The sequence below is a fragment of the Eumetopias jubatus genome, unplaced genomic scaffold, assembly GCF_037043125.1.
Source record: "Eumetopias jubatus isolate StellerSeaLion01/CBP00866 unplaced genomic scaffold, mEumJub1_p1.0 scaffold_3, whole genome shotgun sequence".
Lineage (NCBI taxonomy): Eukaryota > Metazoa > Chordata > Mammalia > Carnivora > Otariidae > Eumetopias > Eumetopias jubatus.
Window position 1 is genome coordinate 85920467 of NW_028274809.1, and position 15197 is coordinate 85935663.

Consider the following 15197-nt stretch of genomic DNA (forward strand, 5'->3'; position numbering starts at 1 on the left):
AATATTATCTCATGCAATTTCAAATACAGGTCAACAGCCGACATTTAAGATGAAAGAAACCTTACTACAGTGATCACTATACTGTCTGCTAGGTATTCCACTGCTTTGTAGGGAGAGTAAAGAATTAAGTTAACCCAAAGAGTAAAAAATACAAAACATAACAAGAAGATCATCATTTTTAAGACAAGAAAGATAACAGTCCTATTTTAATGGCACTAGCATATTCAAAGTCTTTAGAGAGCTTTTGATAGTGTCAGCAGAGTTTAACTTTTCTGGCAGAAAGTAAATTTGGAGAAAATGAAATCAATATCCAATAGCAAAATCATGTCAGAATTTAGAGTATTGGTATCCTGTCTTCATTAGCTTCCAATTGACACGTCTGTGTAGTTGACCGTATATAACTTACTTCAAATTCTTTGACAGGCTCTTTCAACTCAAGAAATTATCATCAAAATAAAAATTTCCTCAGATTTATGTAAAAAAATAAACACTGAGTCAAGAAGGTGAGATGTTCACAGGGAAGTAAATGAACACTCAGAACAGCACCAGCTTGTTATTCTAAGTCTGAATTAGAGGAAAAGATACGGTGCGTTACTTTCTGTGAGGTTATAAGACCCAAGCCCACTACTGACTATTCTCAGGCATGTCACTTATAAGTCGTAGTTGCCATTCAATTACTTGATTCAAAACAGCAGGCTATTGGTGTTGAAACAATGTCTAATGGGATATGACTTCCTCTGCTGAAAATGAGTAAAAAGTGGGTGTTCTATTAGATGCTGCATGGCACCCTTAAATGTAGTATCCAAAAAACTGATGAACATAAAGTCTTTAAGGAAACATACCTTCAGATGTTTAGTGTAGCTGGGTATAGATAGAAAATAATATCATTTAGAATGACATAATATACTATTATCAGAATGGTTTACATGTTTAGAAAACAGATTGGGAAACCATGCAAATCATACAGCTATCTTCAACCAACGACATGGTCATTGATTTTTTTTTTTTTAGGTTTCAATGATATGCAGGTGTAACAATGGTGTGTAACTTTCCATGAAGATTTAGGCAATGTTGAATGTAATTTATCCGTTCATTCATCATTTATTGAAAATCCATTATGTGCCAGGTACTGTGAAGAGTTAAAAATAAATCCATGCTCTCTACATGAAGTAGCACATGATGGACTAGGGTAATATTTTAAATATTTTTCTTCTGTAAGCTGTGCTTTCACTCTAAATCTCAGGACATTCTTATTTCCTTAAAAATTGTGTGATTTGACATTTTGGGACTACAGTCTACTATAAGCTCAAGAACTCTTACAGCAGTATCATTTTAGAGTTATTTTCGTTTTGCAGTTTTTCCTCTCACAGTGTCCTGCCCCTGATTTTTTTTTTTTGTCTGAACTGAAAATAGAAAGTGGCTTGAAAATTATAAAATTCGGCAAAAAGGTGTAAAACTAGCAAGGAAAAGATTACTTGAACCTAAGAAAACACACACTTTTAATTCCACAGACTGTAAGATAACCTTTCACAGAATTTAGAAGAATCACTAAGACATGAATCTTTTTAGGGGATGAGTAAATTACTCCAAAACATCCTACAGAGGAAAATATGCCATGTTCAATTACACGGACCCATGCAACTACTTCTGGAATCTGTATGTCTTTTTTAATTTATATGTAGATCAATGATTAATGCTTAAGTTGCACACTTCATTTGAAAGTGTGAAAATTCCTTGGAAAAAGAAATTCTTTTCTAGACATTTTAAAAGGGAACCTTATTTATTAGGAAACCCACAAAAGAGTATAATATTTTCTTCTCATTCACAGCTTCTTGAATTAACTTAAGATTTCTTAATTATCACAAATTTTTAAGCTCTGGTGAAATGTTTATAAAAATATATAGATTCTCGTTCAACCAAAAAACAAGTTATTTCACAAAACAAAGTGCACTCTGGGAGAGCTTTGATAAATTTTTTGATTATTTTTTTAATCAGTTGGTTCACATTATGCAACAAGAATTTTTTAAAATTCTATTTAAAAACTTCAAATCCAGTTTTGAATCCCAGGGCAACAAATATTTGAAAATCTTTCTCTGCCTTATTTTTTTGTGTGTGCCTTTTTATTGAAAATGTGAAAGCTTTCCAAATGCATGTGATTTTTTTTTTCAAATTTTGTAAACATTTGCTTCCAGGCTAAAACATCCTGCCAACTTTCAGCCAAGATTATTTTTATGGTTGAACTATTAACTTCTGAATATGGGGGCCTATAATAGAAAAACTCCCAGACCCAGAACTCTCATCATATAAATGACACCGCTATAGGATATTTTAGACTATTACATCTCAACATGAGGAGGTGTTGCATTATTTAAATCCTCCATTCACACAATAAGAGACTAATTTCCTAGGGTATTAATTTTGGCTCTGTTTCCTTCCAACTGACTCGAAGGGAAAGTATGGTAAGAACCTAAACTTTAACATGGGGGTGGAACTGGGTGGGGGTGGAGGTTGGAAATTAGACTCAGGCTTTATCTGGGAAGAGATATTATTTATTCTCATGCATTCTGGACACAAAAGTGTGGGAATATCCGCTGACTGATTTGACCAGAGCCACATTGCTGGATACATTAGATAGCCTTGCTGGTTATTGAACTGCACATTTATTCCTCCATTAACTTCTGTTATGTTTAAGCTCTCTTTCTGATAATAAGACTGTTGTGTATTGTGAGATGTAGATAAACTCCATGAAATGTCACTAATAAGTACAGTGACTTAATTCCCAGCCGTGGGCGCACAGAATTTGTGAACATTCAGGGTAAGCTTGCCGTTCAACGGCAAGATCGAACTTACAAGTATTTTCTTAAGTGGGAATAAGTTTCTCTGGAACAGAGAAGCAGGTCTCAGGTAACTATGGTCGACTTGGTAACTTGTTCAATCACCGTCTTCTCCCCATTACGGGACCTTACAAGAGTGCCCTTTTATCCACATTTGTTTTCTTAATTGCAAAATGCAGCTTTTTTCTCTCTCTCCACCTTGTCATCTCTGATTTCTTTTGGTTGTCTTTTCCCAGTTTCTCTTTTATACTCTTGCTGGCTGTTTCCTGTTTACTCTTTTTGGATTTTGTCTTCCCCTCTAGCCCTGAATGTGGCTTTCTTGCAGACACAGAGGCCCCAGCACGACTACCCCAAAGAGCCAATTCCAATTCCAACTTGGACCCAGCACAACACTAAAGCTGTCAGGAAGGTGGCTGTCGTTGGGTTGCACCAAAACAAAACAAAACACAAAACACAAAAACACGAAACTGGACTTAATTTTAATTCACAAATGAAACCCGAGGAAAATTCGCGGCAAACTTGTACGGAGCTTCTTTGAGGATCAGCTCTTTTGTAATTGCATGTGGATGCCTAACTTTAGGCATGAAAAGCAAGCACTTAAAAAAAAAAAAAAAAAGCAACATATAGGTCAGTGCCCTCAGAAACATTTTTGTTCAGTCCACAAATATTCTCTGGGGAAAAAGAAAAAGTGCTTATCTTGAACTCTTGATTTTTTTTTTTTTTGAGCATGTAATTTTTATCAGTTTGTTTTGTTTTTGTTACTTTTTTTTTTCACTCACTGCTTATAAAACTAGCAAGCAGAAGTCTCTCTGGAACAAGATAGAATCATAAAAGTTTTCAAGAATCTCGTCACAAACTAAACAGTACAAATTGCACATTCCTCATGGAAGTATCAGCCTTTCGTGCGTGCCTGGATCCAACTATAATAGATTATCCCAAAGTGGGAAAGAATGAACATTACAAAATTAGCAGAACTGGGAGCAGAGCTTGTATAGTGAAGGCAATCTGATCTGTACTTTAGGGGTCTGGATTCTCAGGCATTGGGAAAAGACTATGTAAAGTTTTATTTTTGCAAGTGAACACTTGCTAGGATCCCAAGAAGCAGACTGATGCACTGAATCAAGTATCAGGAAAATTATATTCACAAGGACAATGCTTGGTATGTCTGAGCATAATAGCTATACTACAGTCATGTCTGTTATTTGTATAATAAATACATACATGTACATACTTTACCTTATATGCAAATGTGACACACACACACACACATATATATATATCCATGTATTTATTTTATGTATTTAAAGATCCTTGTATTTATGTATATTCGATGTTGTGAATTTTTAGGAGTCAGATAAATATATCTCTGAGTAAGTATATAACTCTACCTTCGTATAGTATTAACAATTATGTCTAAATATCCCCACATTGGAGAAATAGATTTCATTTATAATGCCATGGGCTTGTTGATGTGACATTCTCTCAAACTTCATGTAATAGCAGAGGAATTACCAAAAAGAAATAGTTAAGGTATAATAATAATTTTAGCCATTCTTTTTCCAAGTTGCTATAATCTACCCAAAGATAACTAATTGTTCAAAGTAAACATTCCACTCTGACCACAAAAGGAATCCATTACACAAACATATAATTCACAGTCATTTTTAGTGGGTTGTAAACAGTTTGGAATGAGCATAAAATGGGACAAAAATCAAAGTGAGCATTTTGAAATGAAAAAGTGTTTGCTACAAAAGGTCAGTCCCTTTGCTTGGCAAACTATGTAGAAAAGCCTGGGAAAATGCTGATCACACAAGCAATGAGGGAATTTTAAAGCCAACAGCCTCCTTGTTTCTTTAAACAGACATCGGAACCTATAACTGGATCCTGTCAAACAAATGACAGCAAAAAAAATATAACAGCTGCTAAGAAGTCAAGTTGAGAGATAAAGTTTTCGAGGCTGAGGACCTTCTCAGAAGTAGACTAAAGGTCTTTCTTAAATCTTTAAAGCAAGGTTATGTATCCCAGGGTGGATTTTGGGCACCAAGTCAAAAATGTAACTTTGTGTATCATTCTTGTCATAGTATTTTGTGTTCCAGAATAAAGACAGAGGACAAACTTGGTGATTAGCATCTGCTGAGAGTAGCTTATAGCTGGAATCATCAAATGGTACCATTTATTTCTAATTGTGGTTAACCCCCCCCAATAATATAAAGTTTACCATCTTAGCCATTTTTAAATGTACAGTTAGGTAGTGTTAAGTACATTCATATCATTTGCGACTGATCTCCAAGTGTCATTTTAATGCTGGTGAGTCGTCTGGGGGCATACTGACTAGGACTGAGGCTCACGGAGGAAGAATGTGTTGTTAAACCATATTCCAAAGGATGAACTCCGGTCCAAACAAAATTGACCTTTTTAAACAGCCTTATTCCCTTATAGACAAACATATACTAGATACATAAAAATATATTTAGAATAGAGATATGATCATTCATGTAGTTAACTCCATTATATATGAAAGAAGTCTTTGGGAAATTCTGGTATTGTTGGGTGGAAAAAGGACTGTCTTTCGGATATCTCACATGAAGTGACTCCTTAAATTGCATTGGTATGATACGTCAGGAAACCAACCTGGGAAATGAGATGAATTAAACTTCTGCTCTCAGCAGAAGGCTGAAGCCAGACAAATGTGTGTTTATTATTCAGGGTTTATTATGTCATTTAAAGTATATTTAATCGTATATTTAGTATTAAGTAATATTTCATAGTATACTTTGTATATTAGATATATTTAAGGTATACATGATGATTTGCTGTGACTACTACAGTCAAGCTAATTAATATATCATCTCCTCCCATATCTACTAATTTGTGTGTGGGGGTGATGAGACTTCCTGCAACCTACTGTCTTAGAGTAACTATAGTCACCATGCCTGTACGTTAGATATCTAGATTTGTTCAGCCTATATAACTGCAATTTTGTGCCCTTTCACCAATCTCTCTCCTTTTGCCCCACTCCCTATTATGTGATTTTTAAGCAAACAAACTCCCCTTACCTTAAACAAGAATATTAAACGGTTTATTTTCACTTCTAGTACCTGTTCTTTTCTTTCATAACACTCCTAAGAGTTTGGTACTCAGCGAATTGTCTTTTTGCTTAATGTATATTTCCTCTATATTCTCAACTGGTAGCATGAAAAATGACACATGGGTAGGCACTAAAGAGCTACTTGTTGCTGGAGCACAATAAACACTTAGTATGTGTTACATCATTCACCCAAAATTTACCGAGTGCTTACAGTGTGTCAGGTACTAGGTAAGTCTCTTCCCCTGGATGCACCTTCACAGAGTGATCAGCCAGTTACATGCTTCACATAAAAAGAACTACAGGTTGTCTTAATACCAATTGCATCACTGTAGACTACATACTTTGTTTAAGTCACATCTCCTAAGCCCCTGTCTTCTGAGTGATACAGCTCACCTTATTAAGTATTTTTAAGTAAGCAATTTCTATACCCTTTGAGGTCATCCTTAACTACACGAAGTATTCTATAAGTAGTGAAAAGTGGAATTCTCACTGCTTACATCTACATAATACCAGTATGTCACAACGTCACCTTCTGCATGCTTGTTTTGTCGGACCTCAAAGAAGAGTACCGGATGACCTCAGGCTTTGGGTCACTTTATCATATGTATTGAGCATTAGCTGAACAATGATTCGATATTTGCATGGAAACTGCTTTGGAAGAAAAAACATAAACTGAGTTTTTCTTTGGCTGCTTAACTCTACTCATGCTCTACAACTGTAAAGGCAATACAAGCGTTAATGAAACCCTTGGAAGAGCTTTAAAGACTAACACGCTCCTTTACAGTTTCCCTCCAAGTTTTGTGTATGTTCTCTAGGCTGAGCAGACAATGTCAGAAACCACAGAAATAACTTTAATCTGGTTAGAATAGTCAGTGAGCGGGAGAATGCTCTGGTGGTTTAAGGGAATAAAGGAAACCAAATCAAGATAAGGAAACACACTAACCAAGTTATTCGCTAAATTGGTTTACATTCGGCTCACTAATAGATTTTCTTCTAGGCATGTCTGTGAGATGCAAAATTTTTGAAATGTGACTAATACCACTTTACTAGGGTTGACTAAAGAATGCAACTATGCCAAGCACTGGGTAGATTTTCCTTGGTAGACTACAGGAGCATGAACAATTTGGTTCTGTCAATTGCAAGCCAGTAAGACAAATAACTGAATGAATGAATGAATGAATGAGTCAATGAATCAATCAATCAATCAATCAATCAATGGTGAGATCTGCCTTCCTGAGACTGTTTCATTCAAAATCAACGATGTGAGACGTATTACAAAAATACAGCTACAATTTATAGATGATTCTTTTGTAAAGGTGGGGGAAATAATCTTAAGAGAAAAAGAAAGGAAACAAATCTTTTTATAACACCTTGTGTACTGCAATTGTGAGTTTTGAGGCCATTTCCCTAAGACTGTGAGAGTAAACACACAATTTTCATTAAATGTGCCTTTCCCATAACTGGTCCATAAGCGTTTCCCATGACTCTGCCGTTGAGTATCTTGGCTGGAGGAGGATCTGGCCATTGGAAGGAGGGCTCTAGATATGCTGAGTCCCAGCCGTGCTGAGAGACTTGGCACCTTTATATGCTACTTCCTAATACCAACCCCAGCATAAAATGTCATCAGAAGCCTGCATAAACATTGGACTTAGATTCACATAAATTATTTCTGTCCTAAGGTGCTTTCTGCCAGAATTTAGTAAAAACAACACTTTGAGTAAATAGAATTGGCGTATAAATGTAAGAATATTAATCCAACAAAATGATCATAGGAAAATATAATCAAAAGTACACATTTGTAAATCTTGCAATGATGTGAGAGGTTTATCTTGTGCCTCTGAGTTTTTATTGAATATTTCCATAGAGTTCCTTTAAGCTGACACTGCCAAAGTGCTTTGAATTATCAGTTGCTTTGTGGAATTATAAAGTCTTTGAGTTTCATTAAAATGCTTAGGAGTCATTTTAATAATCATATGTGTGATTAGCGCCTGTTTAGTGCTGGATCTACAAATTCATTTTAAGAGTAAACATTGGGACAATGAAATATAATGCCAGATATGATTGCTGCTGTCAGCAGAAACATTGTCTTATTTTATTAAAAATCGCCAACAAAATGCCGTGAACAGAAGATACAGTTTCTATTTATAGATATTTTCTACTCTACTGTATTATGGTATCTGCACACCACCAGGCTGTATCTAGCAGAGTTTTCATTTTGCCTCGGGTATGTACATAAATAGAGAGGTACAGAGTCCTTTTATTATATGTGCACACGTCTTATTATGTACAGCTCCCCCAAAGTCCTATTCGGATATTTGCTCTAATATAATAGTGCTCACACCGTCGGTGCTGAGTATTTCTAAGTGGATGGAGATTTCCTGAAAATGATGATAATTTAGCTATTGGCAATAATAACATTATAACATTCTCAGTGATCCATTTTGGCTTTAAGTACTTATTAAATAATATTTATTCCTAAATTATGAACTTATAAAATTAAACGAGATTGCAACATGCAATAAAAACACATTTCTCTCTAAACTCCAACTGACTCCATTCCTCACAGATACCTCTCCTTGTGTTCATTCTGCTTTTACTGTTTTCTACCCTCTGTGAGCTCTCGGCTCTTCTCTCTGATGTGTTGCTATGCTTTCCCCCAAAGCCACTCTCTTTATCCACTTTCCCTACCCACTCGTCCCCTTCTTGTTGTCACTCTCTCATTCTCTACTGATATGGGAATAATGGGATCCCAGAGCTGTCCTTACAGTATAATTAAAGTGTGAATTTCCAGGAGTTGGAAATTGCAGGCCATTTTTATTATGCTTCTATAATAAAGCCAGGTAACACTGAGAGAATTAAAATGGCTTTTTCCTAGTAGATAACTTGGTAAAGATTTTTTTCCCCTTGGTTCTATTGTCTTAAGACACTGGGAGCTGAAAATGGGACTAGATTCACCAATTCTTTTTCTGAAAACACCTCTATCTTTTACATGATATATATCCCCCTAGATCCTGGGAATATGTTGTAAACTTGTAACAGATGGTGATGAAGCTTCACATTTTTATACATTTTTTGAGATTCTGCATCTACTGTATGTATCTTCCAGGGAAAATGACCTTGAATGAATGAAGTCACAGTCTGAGGGAAAAACACCCCACAGATAGACCAGCAAAGAAATGATGAGTCAATTGGGTTTTGTTCTGTTCCCCGTGCTAAGATGAAATAATTTCCGACGAAAAACAGAATGCTGGAATATAGGAATCAAAGGTCGTCTTGACACCGGAGGTGCATCTGTTAATTGTTCCGGGAGAACCAGTTAGCCATATTCCATATTGAACAGAAACACATGGAAGACGGGATATCACTGTTTGTGAGTAGGAATGCTATTTGCTTCACTTGGGTAATGTTGGGGGCTTACCAAAAATTGTTCTGGCACAACATCTACCAGCATGAATGTTAGGAGGGTTCTAACACTGTGAGTACTGATATTTTATGAATGTTTTATCACTGGCTTGAAAACAAGAGGTTTGCAATTGAATCAACAACATGTCAGACAGACAAAATATTAAAAAAAAAAAGAACATTAGTGGGAATTACTGATGTCCCTATTGTAAAAACAAACTGAAGTTAATAAGAAACTTGATCCTCTTAACCGATTAACAAAAGTCAAGTTTTAATTGCATGGCTTCCCAGACAAATCAAAGAGCGCTGTTAACTTGAGCATTGGTTGTTTAGAGGGTACGCTAATGGAAGAAATTGCTGCATATTCAGTTACCCACCTCTTTTTTCGACAGCTTCAATGCATTGCTTTACAAACCGTGGAACTGTGGAATTTTCACGTTCACACACTGTGTGCAGATGAGAGCCAAAAATTTGATCTGCAAAAGAAACAAAGATGAGCTTCATTAAAATCCAAGATTGCGTTGTTCTTTAATTTGATTCTGTTTCCATACCCACTGCGTGCTGAAATCTGTGTCTTGCATAGGAATTGATTTTTTGCTTTAATTCCAAAGGGTCTATTGCAGAGATGCAAAGGCCATAAGTCCCTCCTTTATAGAACAGGACCCTGGGCCCAGAGAAAGAAAGCTAACACTCCACCATCGATTAGACTGGGATGACAGGGCATAACTTTGTTGTTTATAAAATAGTAACAAGGAATTAAGAAAACTTCTACAAAGTAATTAATCTTAATGAATTGGTATCTTGAGTGTTTTAGAAGAAATTTGTCAGTGATCACCAAAATTATGATTTTATCAGTATATTTAGAAGATTCATTCAGTGGGTCAATGATCTTTGAAGAAGCAAGTTCCAGATTTACTTTGAAGTGGATTTCTTAACATCTCTTCTGCCTTGAATGCCCTTCCTCAACATCTAAGTGTCCCCTTCCCTTTAGAGCTCAGTTCTGACCACACTTTCTCCACAAACTCTTTTCTTCCTATCTCAGTGTTGTGTCTCCTTTAATATCAGTTCTTTGGAATACCAGTTCCTCGGGATGTTAATAGGCAATTTGCGGGGAAAAGGCCTATGATCAAAATGGTTTAGCAATGTTGGGTTAAACAAAGTTAAACAGGTTTCTTTCATGTGTACTCTTACAGCTTGTGGCGTGCCATTCTGCACTGGGAATCCCCACAGAGGGTTGGAGGATGCACTATCTCCCAAACTTATTTGAGTAAGATACTTTTATTTCAAGCGGCATCCCTCCAGACTAAGGCTTCCGAGAACACACTCTGAAATCCTAACCTGGTCTTCTCATTTAGGAACAAGATTTATCCTACCTTGCATTGTGTATTTACATTTATAATAGATGGAGTGTATTTTCTCAAAGCAGATTTGGAGTGCCTACAGGCTCTATGTGTTCATATGGTCACCAGGGCTTAACACAGACTCTGGCCCACAGGATTTGCTCATAGATACTTCTTATTGCAGTAAAATATACATAACATACAATTTACCATTATAACCATTTTTACATGGACAGTTCAGTGGCATTAAGCGATTCTTTTTTTTTAATTTTTTAAAGACTTTATTTATTTATTTGTCAGAGAGAGAGAGCAAGCACAAGCAGGGGGGAGCAGCAGGCAGAGGGAGAGGGAGAAGCAGGCTCGCTGCTGATCAAGGAGCCCGATGCGGGACTCGATCCCAGGACCCTGAGATCATGACCTGAGCCAAAGGCAGATGCTTAACTAACTGAGCCACCCAGGTGCCCCAAGCACATTCTTGTGTAATCTTCACCACCATCCATTTCCCGATTTTTTAAAAACAGCATAGATGTTTATTACTGAGAGTGAATCAAATATTTAGTAGGTTCAAGGGCTTCCCATCTTGCTCAAAATGAACTCCAGTTCCCTACTGCAACTTCTAGGGTAATATATGACCTGCCCTTCCAACCATTAATTGAGTTCATTTGCTCCCTCTGCCCTCTCTCCCCCTCATCACTTGCCTGCTGGCTGTCCACATTACTGATTCTTGTCTATGCCAAGCACACTTCTGCCTCAGGGACTTTGCACTTATTATGACCTCTGCATGAAACTCCATCGCATTAAGTCTCTTTTGTGGCCTTTCCTACACACTTTTATTTCCCCCTAAAAAAGGGCTGCACTGCAATAGGAACTCTCCATGATACTTTCCTGTTTTACTTTCCTTAGAGCACTTATCTCTGCCTGGCATATTAGATTGATGTGCTTACTGGTTAGTTTTCCCCTGCTTAGAATGCAAAACCAAGGAGAGTAAAGACTACACCTATTTCCTTTCTTGCTGGGTCCCTAGTAAGTAGACAATGTTTGGCTTATACTAGAAGTTCAATAAATATTTATTAAAGACATTGTCTTAATCATCAGTGGAGGTCTTCAATGATTTTAAAAAAATATTTGTTGTAGAAGTGGGGAGAAAAATAAAATGCAGCATAACAGATTGGTAAGTGAAATATTACAAAGGGGTAGTCAAAATGGAATGTGATGAGACTTGAAGGAAGTCATGATTTTCATCCATTTCTTAGAAGAGGTGATGGCTTGAGTTAAGGACAACCTAGCAGGGAGGAAAGAAATTAAGGCTAAAGCACAAACATATTTCAGTATGAAAATGTACATTTTCATCTAAGAGACAGAAAGATGATAAATCCCAAACATATCAACAGAGTGTAGAGAAGTGGGAAATAATCATGTGTATTTGCTTTGACTCTTTGGTCAAATAACAAAGACTTGTTCAAAAACAGCCACCACTATAAGAAAAAAAATGACATAAACTATTATCTAAGAAAAATAACCCCCAACTTCAGATGGAATGATTTAAATTGGCTAGAGATTATAGTCTGGAAGAAATGCTATAAAGTATAAAAACTCCTAAAGGAAATTATTATTCAAATCAATTTCACAAACATTTATTGAGCATGTGGCAGGACATCAGACCAGGCTTTGGTGCCCACAGAAGACCTCCCAGAGAAGAAACAAATCCTCAAGGAAAAGTAAGATTTAAGTGAAGAGGTAAGACAAGGGACAAAAGGCCATTTAGGGAAGATGGAAGGAAGGTATACAAACACATCAGTGATGGGAAAAATGGCAGGAAGCATGAGATGTGCTGAGGGATACATTCACTCATTCTTATTTAGAGAAATCTTGATGTATTAAGCTTTAAAAGAAGATGAAGATGTGTTATAAGAGCCTTAAATATTTTAGTCAAGTAGGTTAAATTATTTGAAAGTGTGCAGACACCAATGATTTCTCATACATACACTATTCCCCTCATGACTTCTCATTTTTAGAGTCCATTCATAAGAGAGAGCCTGAAAATGTTCCCCTATTGACTTCTGTCTTCCTTGCAGATCTGGGTAATTAGACAGCTCTAATCAGTCAAATGTAAGGAGAAATGACTTGGGAAGCTACAAGAGATTTTTTTTTTTTAACCAGCTAAAAAGAGAGGTGTGTATGAAGGCACTCTTTCTTTTTTCTTCCTGCTTTGAACATCACTGTGCAATCATGTGATGTTGGAGCTACTGCAGCAATCTTATCACCATGAGACAACAAGCGTCCAGACAAAAGCTGACATGATTAAAAAAGTCACAAAAAAATCCAGACCTCAATGACATTGTTGAAGTTCTAAACCTAAAACATTTTTTTTCTAGATTTCTTATTTAGTGGGAGATAAAAGTCATTTTTAACTGTGCATTCTATCCCTTGCAGCCAAAACGTTCATAACCAAATGGAGGCACAGATTGTGAAGAAGACTGAACACAAGGAGATTAGTTAAGAGGCTAATGTGATCACCTATGAAGGTGTTATGGAAACCAGAATCAGGATAGAGTTGTGGTAAATTTAATCATTGTTCACGATTCTTCTCATCTTCTCTGAGTTAGATATGTACATTCACCTCTTTTGCCATGTGACTGTGTGGTAAAACTCACTACAGTGTGCAACATTTATTTCTCCCATTTCACTGATGTTGGGCTTGGCTGTAGACTTGCTTTGGACAATGTAGTGTGAGTAAAAATGACCATGTATCAGTTCCAGACGGAGGTCTTAAGATGCATTGTAGATTTCTACTCACCTGACTGCTTATCTGCTATTGCCAAGACAAGAACTTCCCTGGGTAGCTGTTGCCCTTTCAGTCTGGGATCCAGAATAAATACATATGGCAGAGATTGAGGCCAATGTTCAGTTAGGAGACAAGTCTAGTCAGACCTTCTGCTTAAAGTACAGCTGTCCAGTCAAACCTGCCCCAGGCTACTTGACCCACAGACACATCAGAAGTAAGTGCTTCCTGCTGTATGTCACTGAGATTTTGTGTTTGTTATACAGCAATAGCTTACTGATAAAGATGATAACAGGAGTCCAGGTTGTTGGTGACCTAAGCTACGCTATGAGAATGACAACAAAGAGAATTGACAGAGCATGGAAACTGAAACTGCGGAGCAAATAAATAGATTAAAACAATTCTAAGTCTGCTAGGATTGTGGAATCATGCATCAGTTTAGATTCAACGCAAGGAGGAGTCCCAAAGGAAATTTCTCCCCCTTTAAAATGAACTCATTATGCTTTACCTAATATGACGGCACTTTTTACTCTGTATTCTCTCCCACTCGATTCAATTCTATCAAATTCAATTCAGTGCATATTTCATGAGCACCTGCCATGTGCCAGATATTGTAAAGAATACAAATATTAATTCACTCATTCAGTAGCTATAACATGCCTGCTATAAGCCAAACACTATGCTCTAGCAGGAAAATGCAGTGATGCATTGAAGCATGATCTCCTACAGTCTGGGGTGGTGATGGTGGATAACTCTCACAAGCATTTATAATATAATGTGATTAGTGCTATCTCAAGGCTATGTAATAATAACAGTGAAGCTTCATTGTACCCTTAAACTAAGCCAGGCATGGTTCAAAGTATTTTATGTATTCTAACTTATTAAATCTTTACATGAATCTTCGACCCTTTGGTGGTAGATACTATTAACCTGATTTTATGGGAGAGGAAACACAGACCCCAAAATATTGAATCCTATGTCCAAAGTTACAAAGTATCATGGTGTAGGGAAAGAAAAAAGATAAGAACCTGACCTGTGACAACGGAAAGAAGGGATGATTTTGTAGGATTTGTTAACTGGATGCAGAAAGTGAGTCAACCCACCAGAGAGAGGTCTTCCTAGTTCCTTGCTTGAGTAAAAGAGACTGACATGCAGAAGGAACCCTGAAGGTTGGGAGAAGAATAAAGAGATAGGTATTCAGGAATGAGGATAAGCATTTCAGATGCAGAAGAATGACGGTGGGAGCTAAAGGTGAAAAGTTCTCATTGAATTTTGACAATTCAGAGGCTATTGGTGACCACGAGGAAAAATGGCCTTAGTAGAAGAATGCAGCTGAAAAGCAGATGGTGGTGGACAAGGTTTGAAGAGAAGGTGAGGGAGTGAAAACAGCAAATGGATTCCTGCTTTAAGAAGTTAAGTGCTGGGAATTCATTAATTATCAGGGAAGATGGGACTTGGGAAAGATTTTGAGCTGGGTGGTTAGGAGTGAATTTCAACCACAGGGTGTTCTGCCATAATGCGCAGGAGGGGAAGAGGTGCACTACTGGCTACTTTTGGTTGGTCTAAAGTGGGAAGTGGGAGAGGTTCATCACTGCCACTTACTGGGTGGTCCAGGCAAGTGTAAGCAATTCCTCATTGAAAAATTGTCCCCTCCTGATTGCCAATAGTGTGTCCTGGTGAGAAAAGAGCCTAGATATGATCAACATCATTAGACAGAAAGGAGATGTTTGCTTTGACTAGTTACCAGAAAA

General features: G+C 36.9%; 1 protein-coding gene across 3 annotated transcripts in view; it reads right to left on the reverse strand.

The window, feature by feature from the left end:
* ARHGAP15 (Rho GTPase activating protein 15) overlaps positions 1-15197 on the reverse strand; it is a 604646-nt gene that overhangs the window by 217717 nt on the left and 371732 nt on the right. For all 3 annotated transcript variants that reach the window (XM_028123793.2, XM_088021728.1, XM_088021729.1), the window contains exon 10: positions 9702-9800. In XM_028123793.2, coding sequence (XP_027979594.1) covers positions 9702-9800 — 99 coding nt within the window. The remainder of the gene's footprint in view (positions 1-9701; positions 9801-15197) is intronic.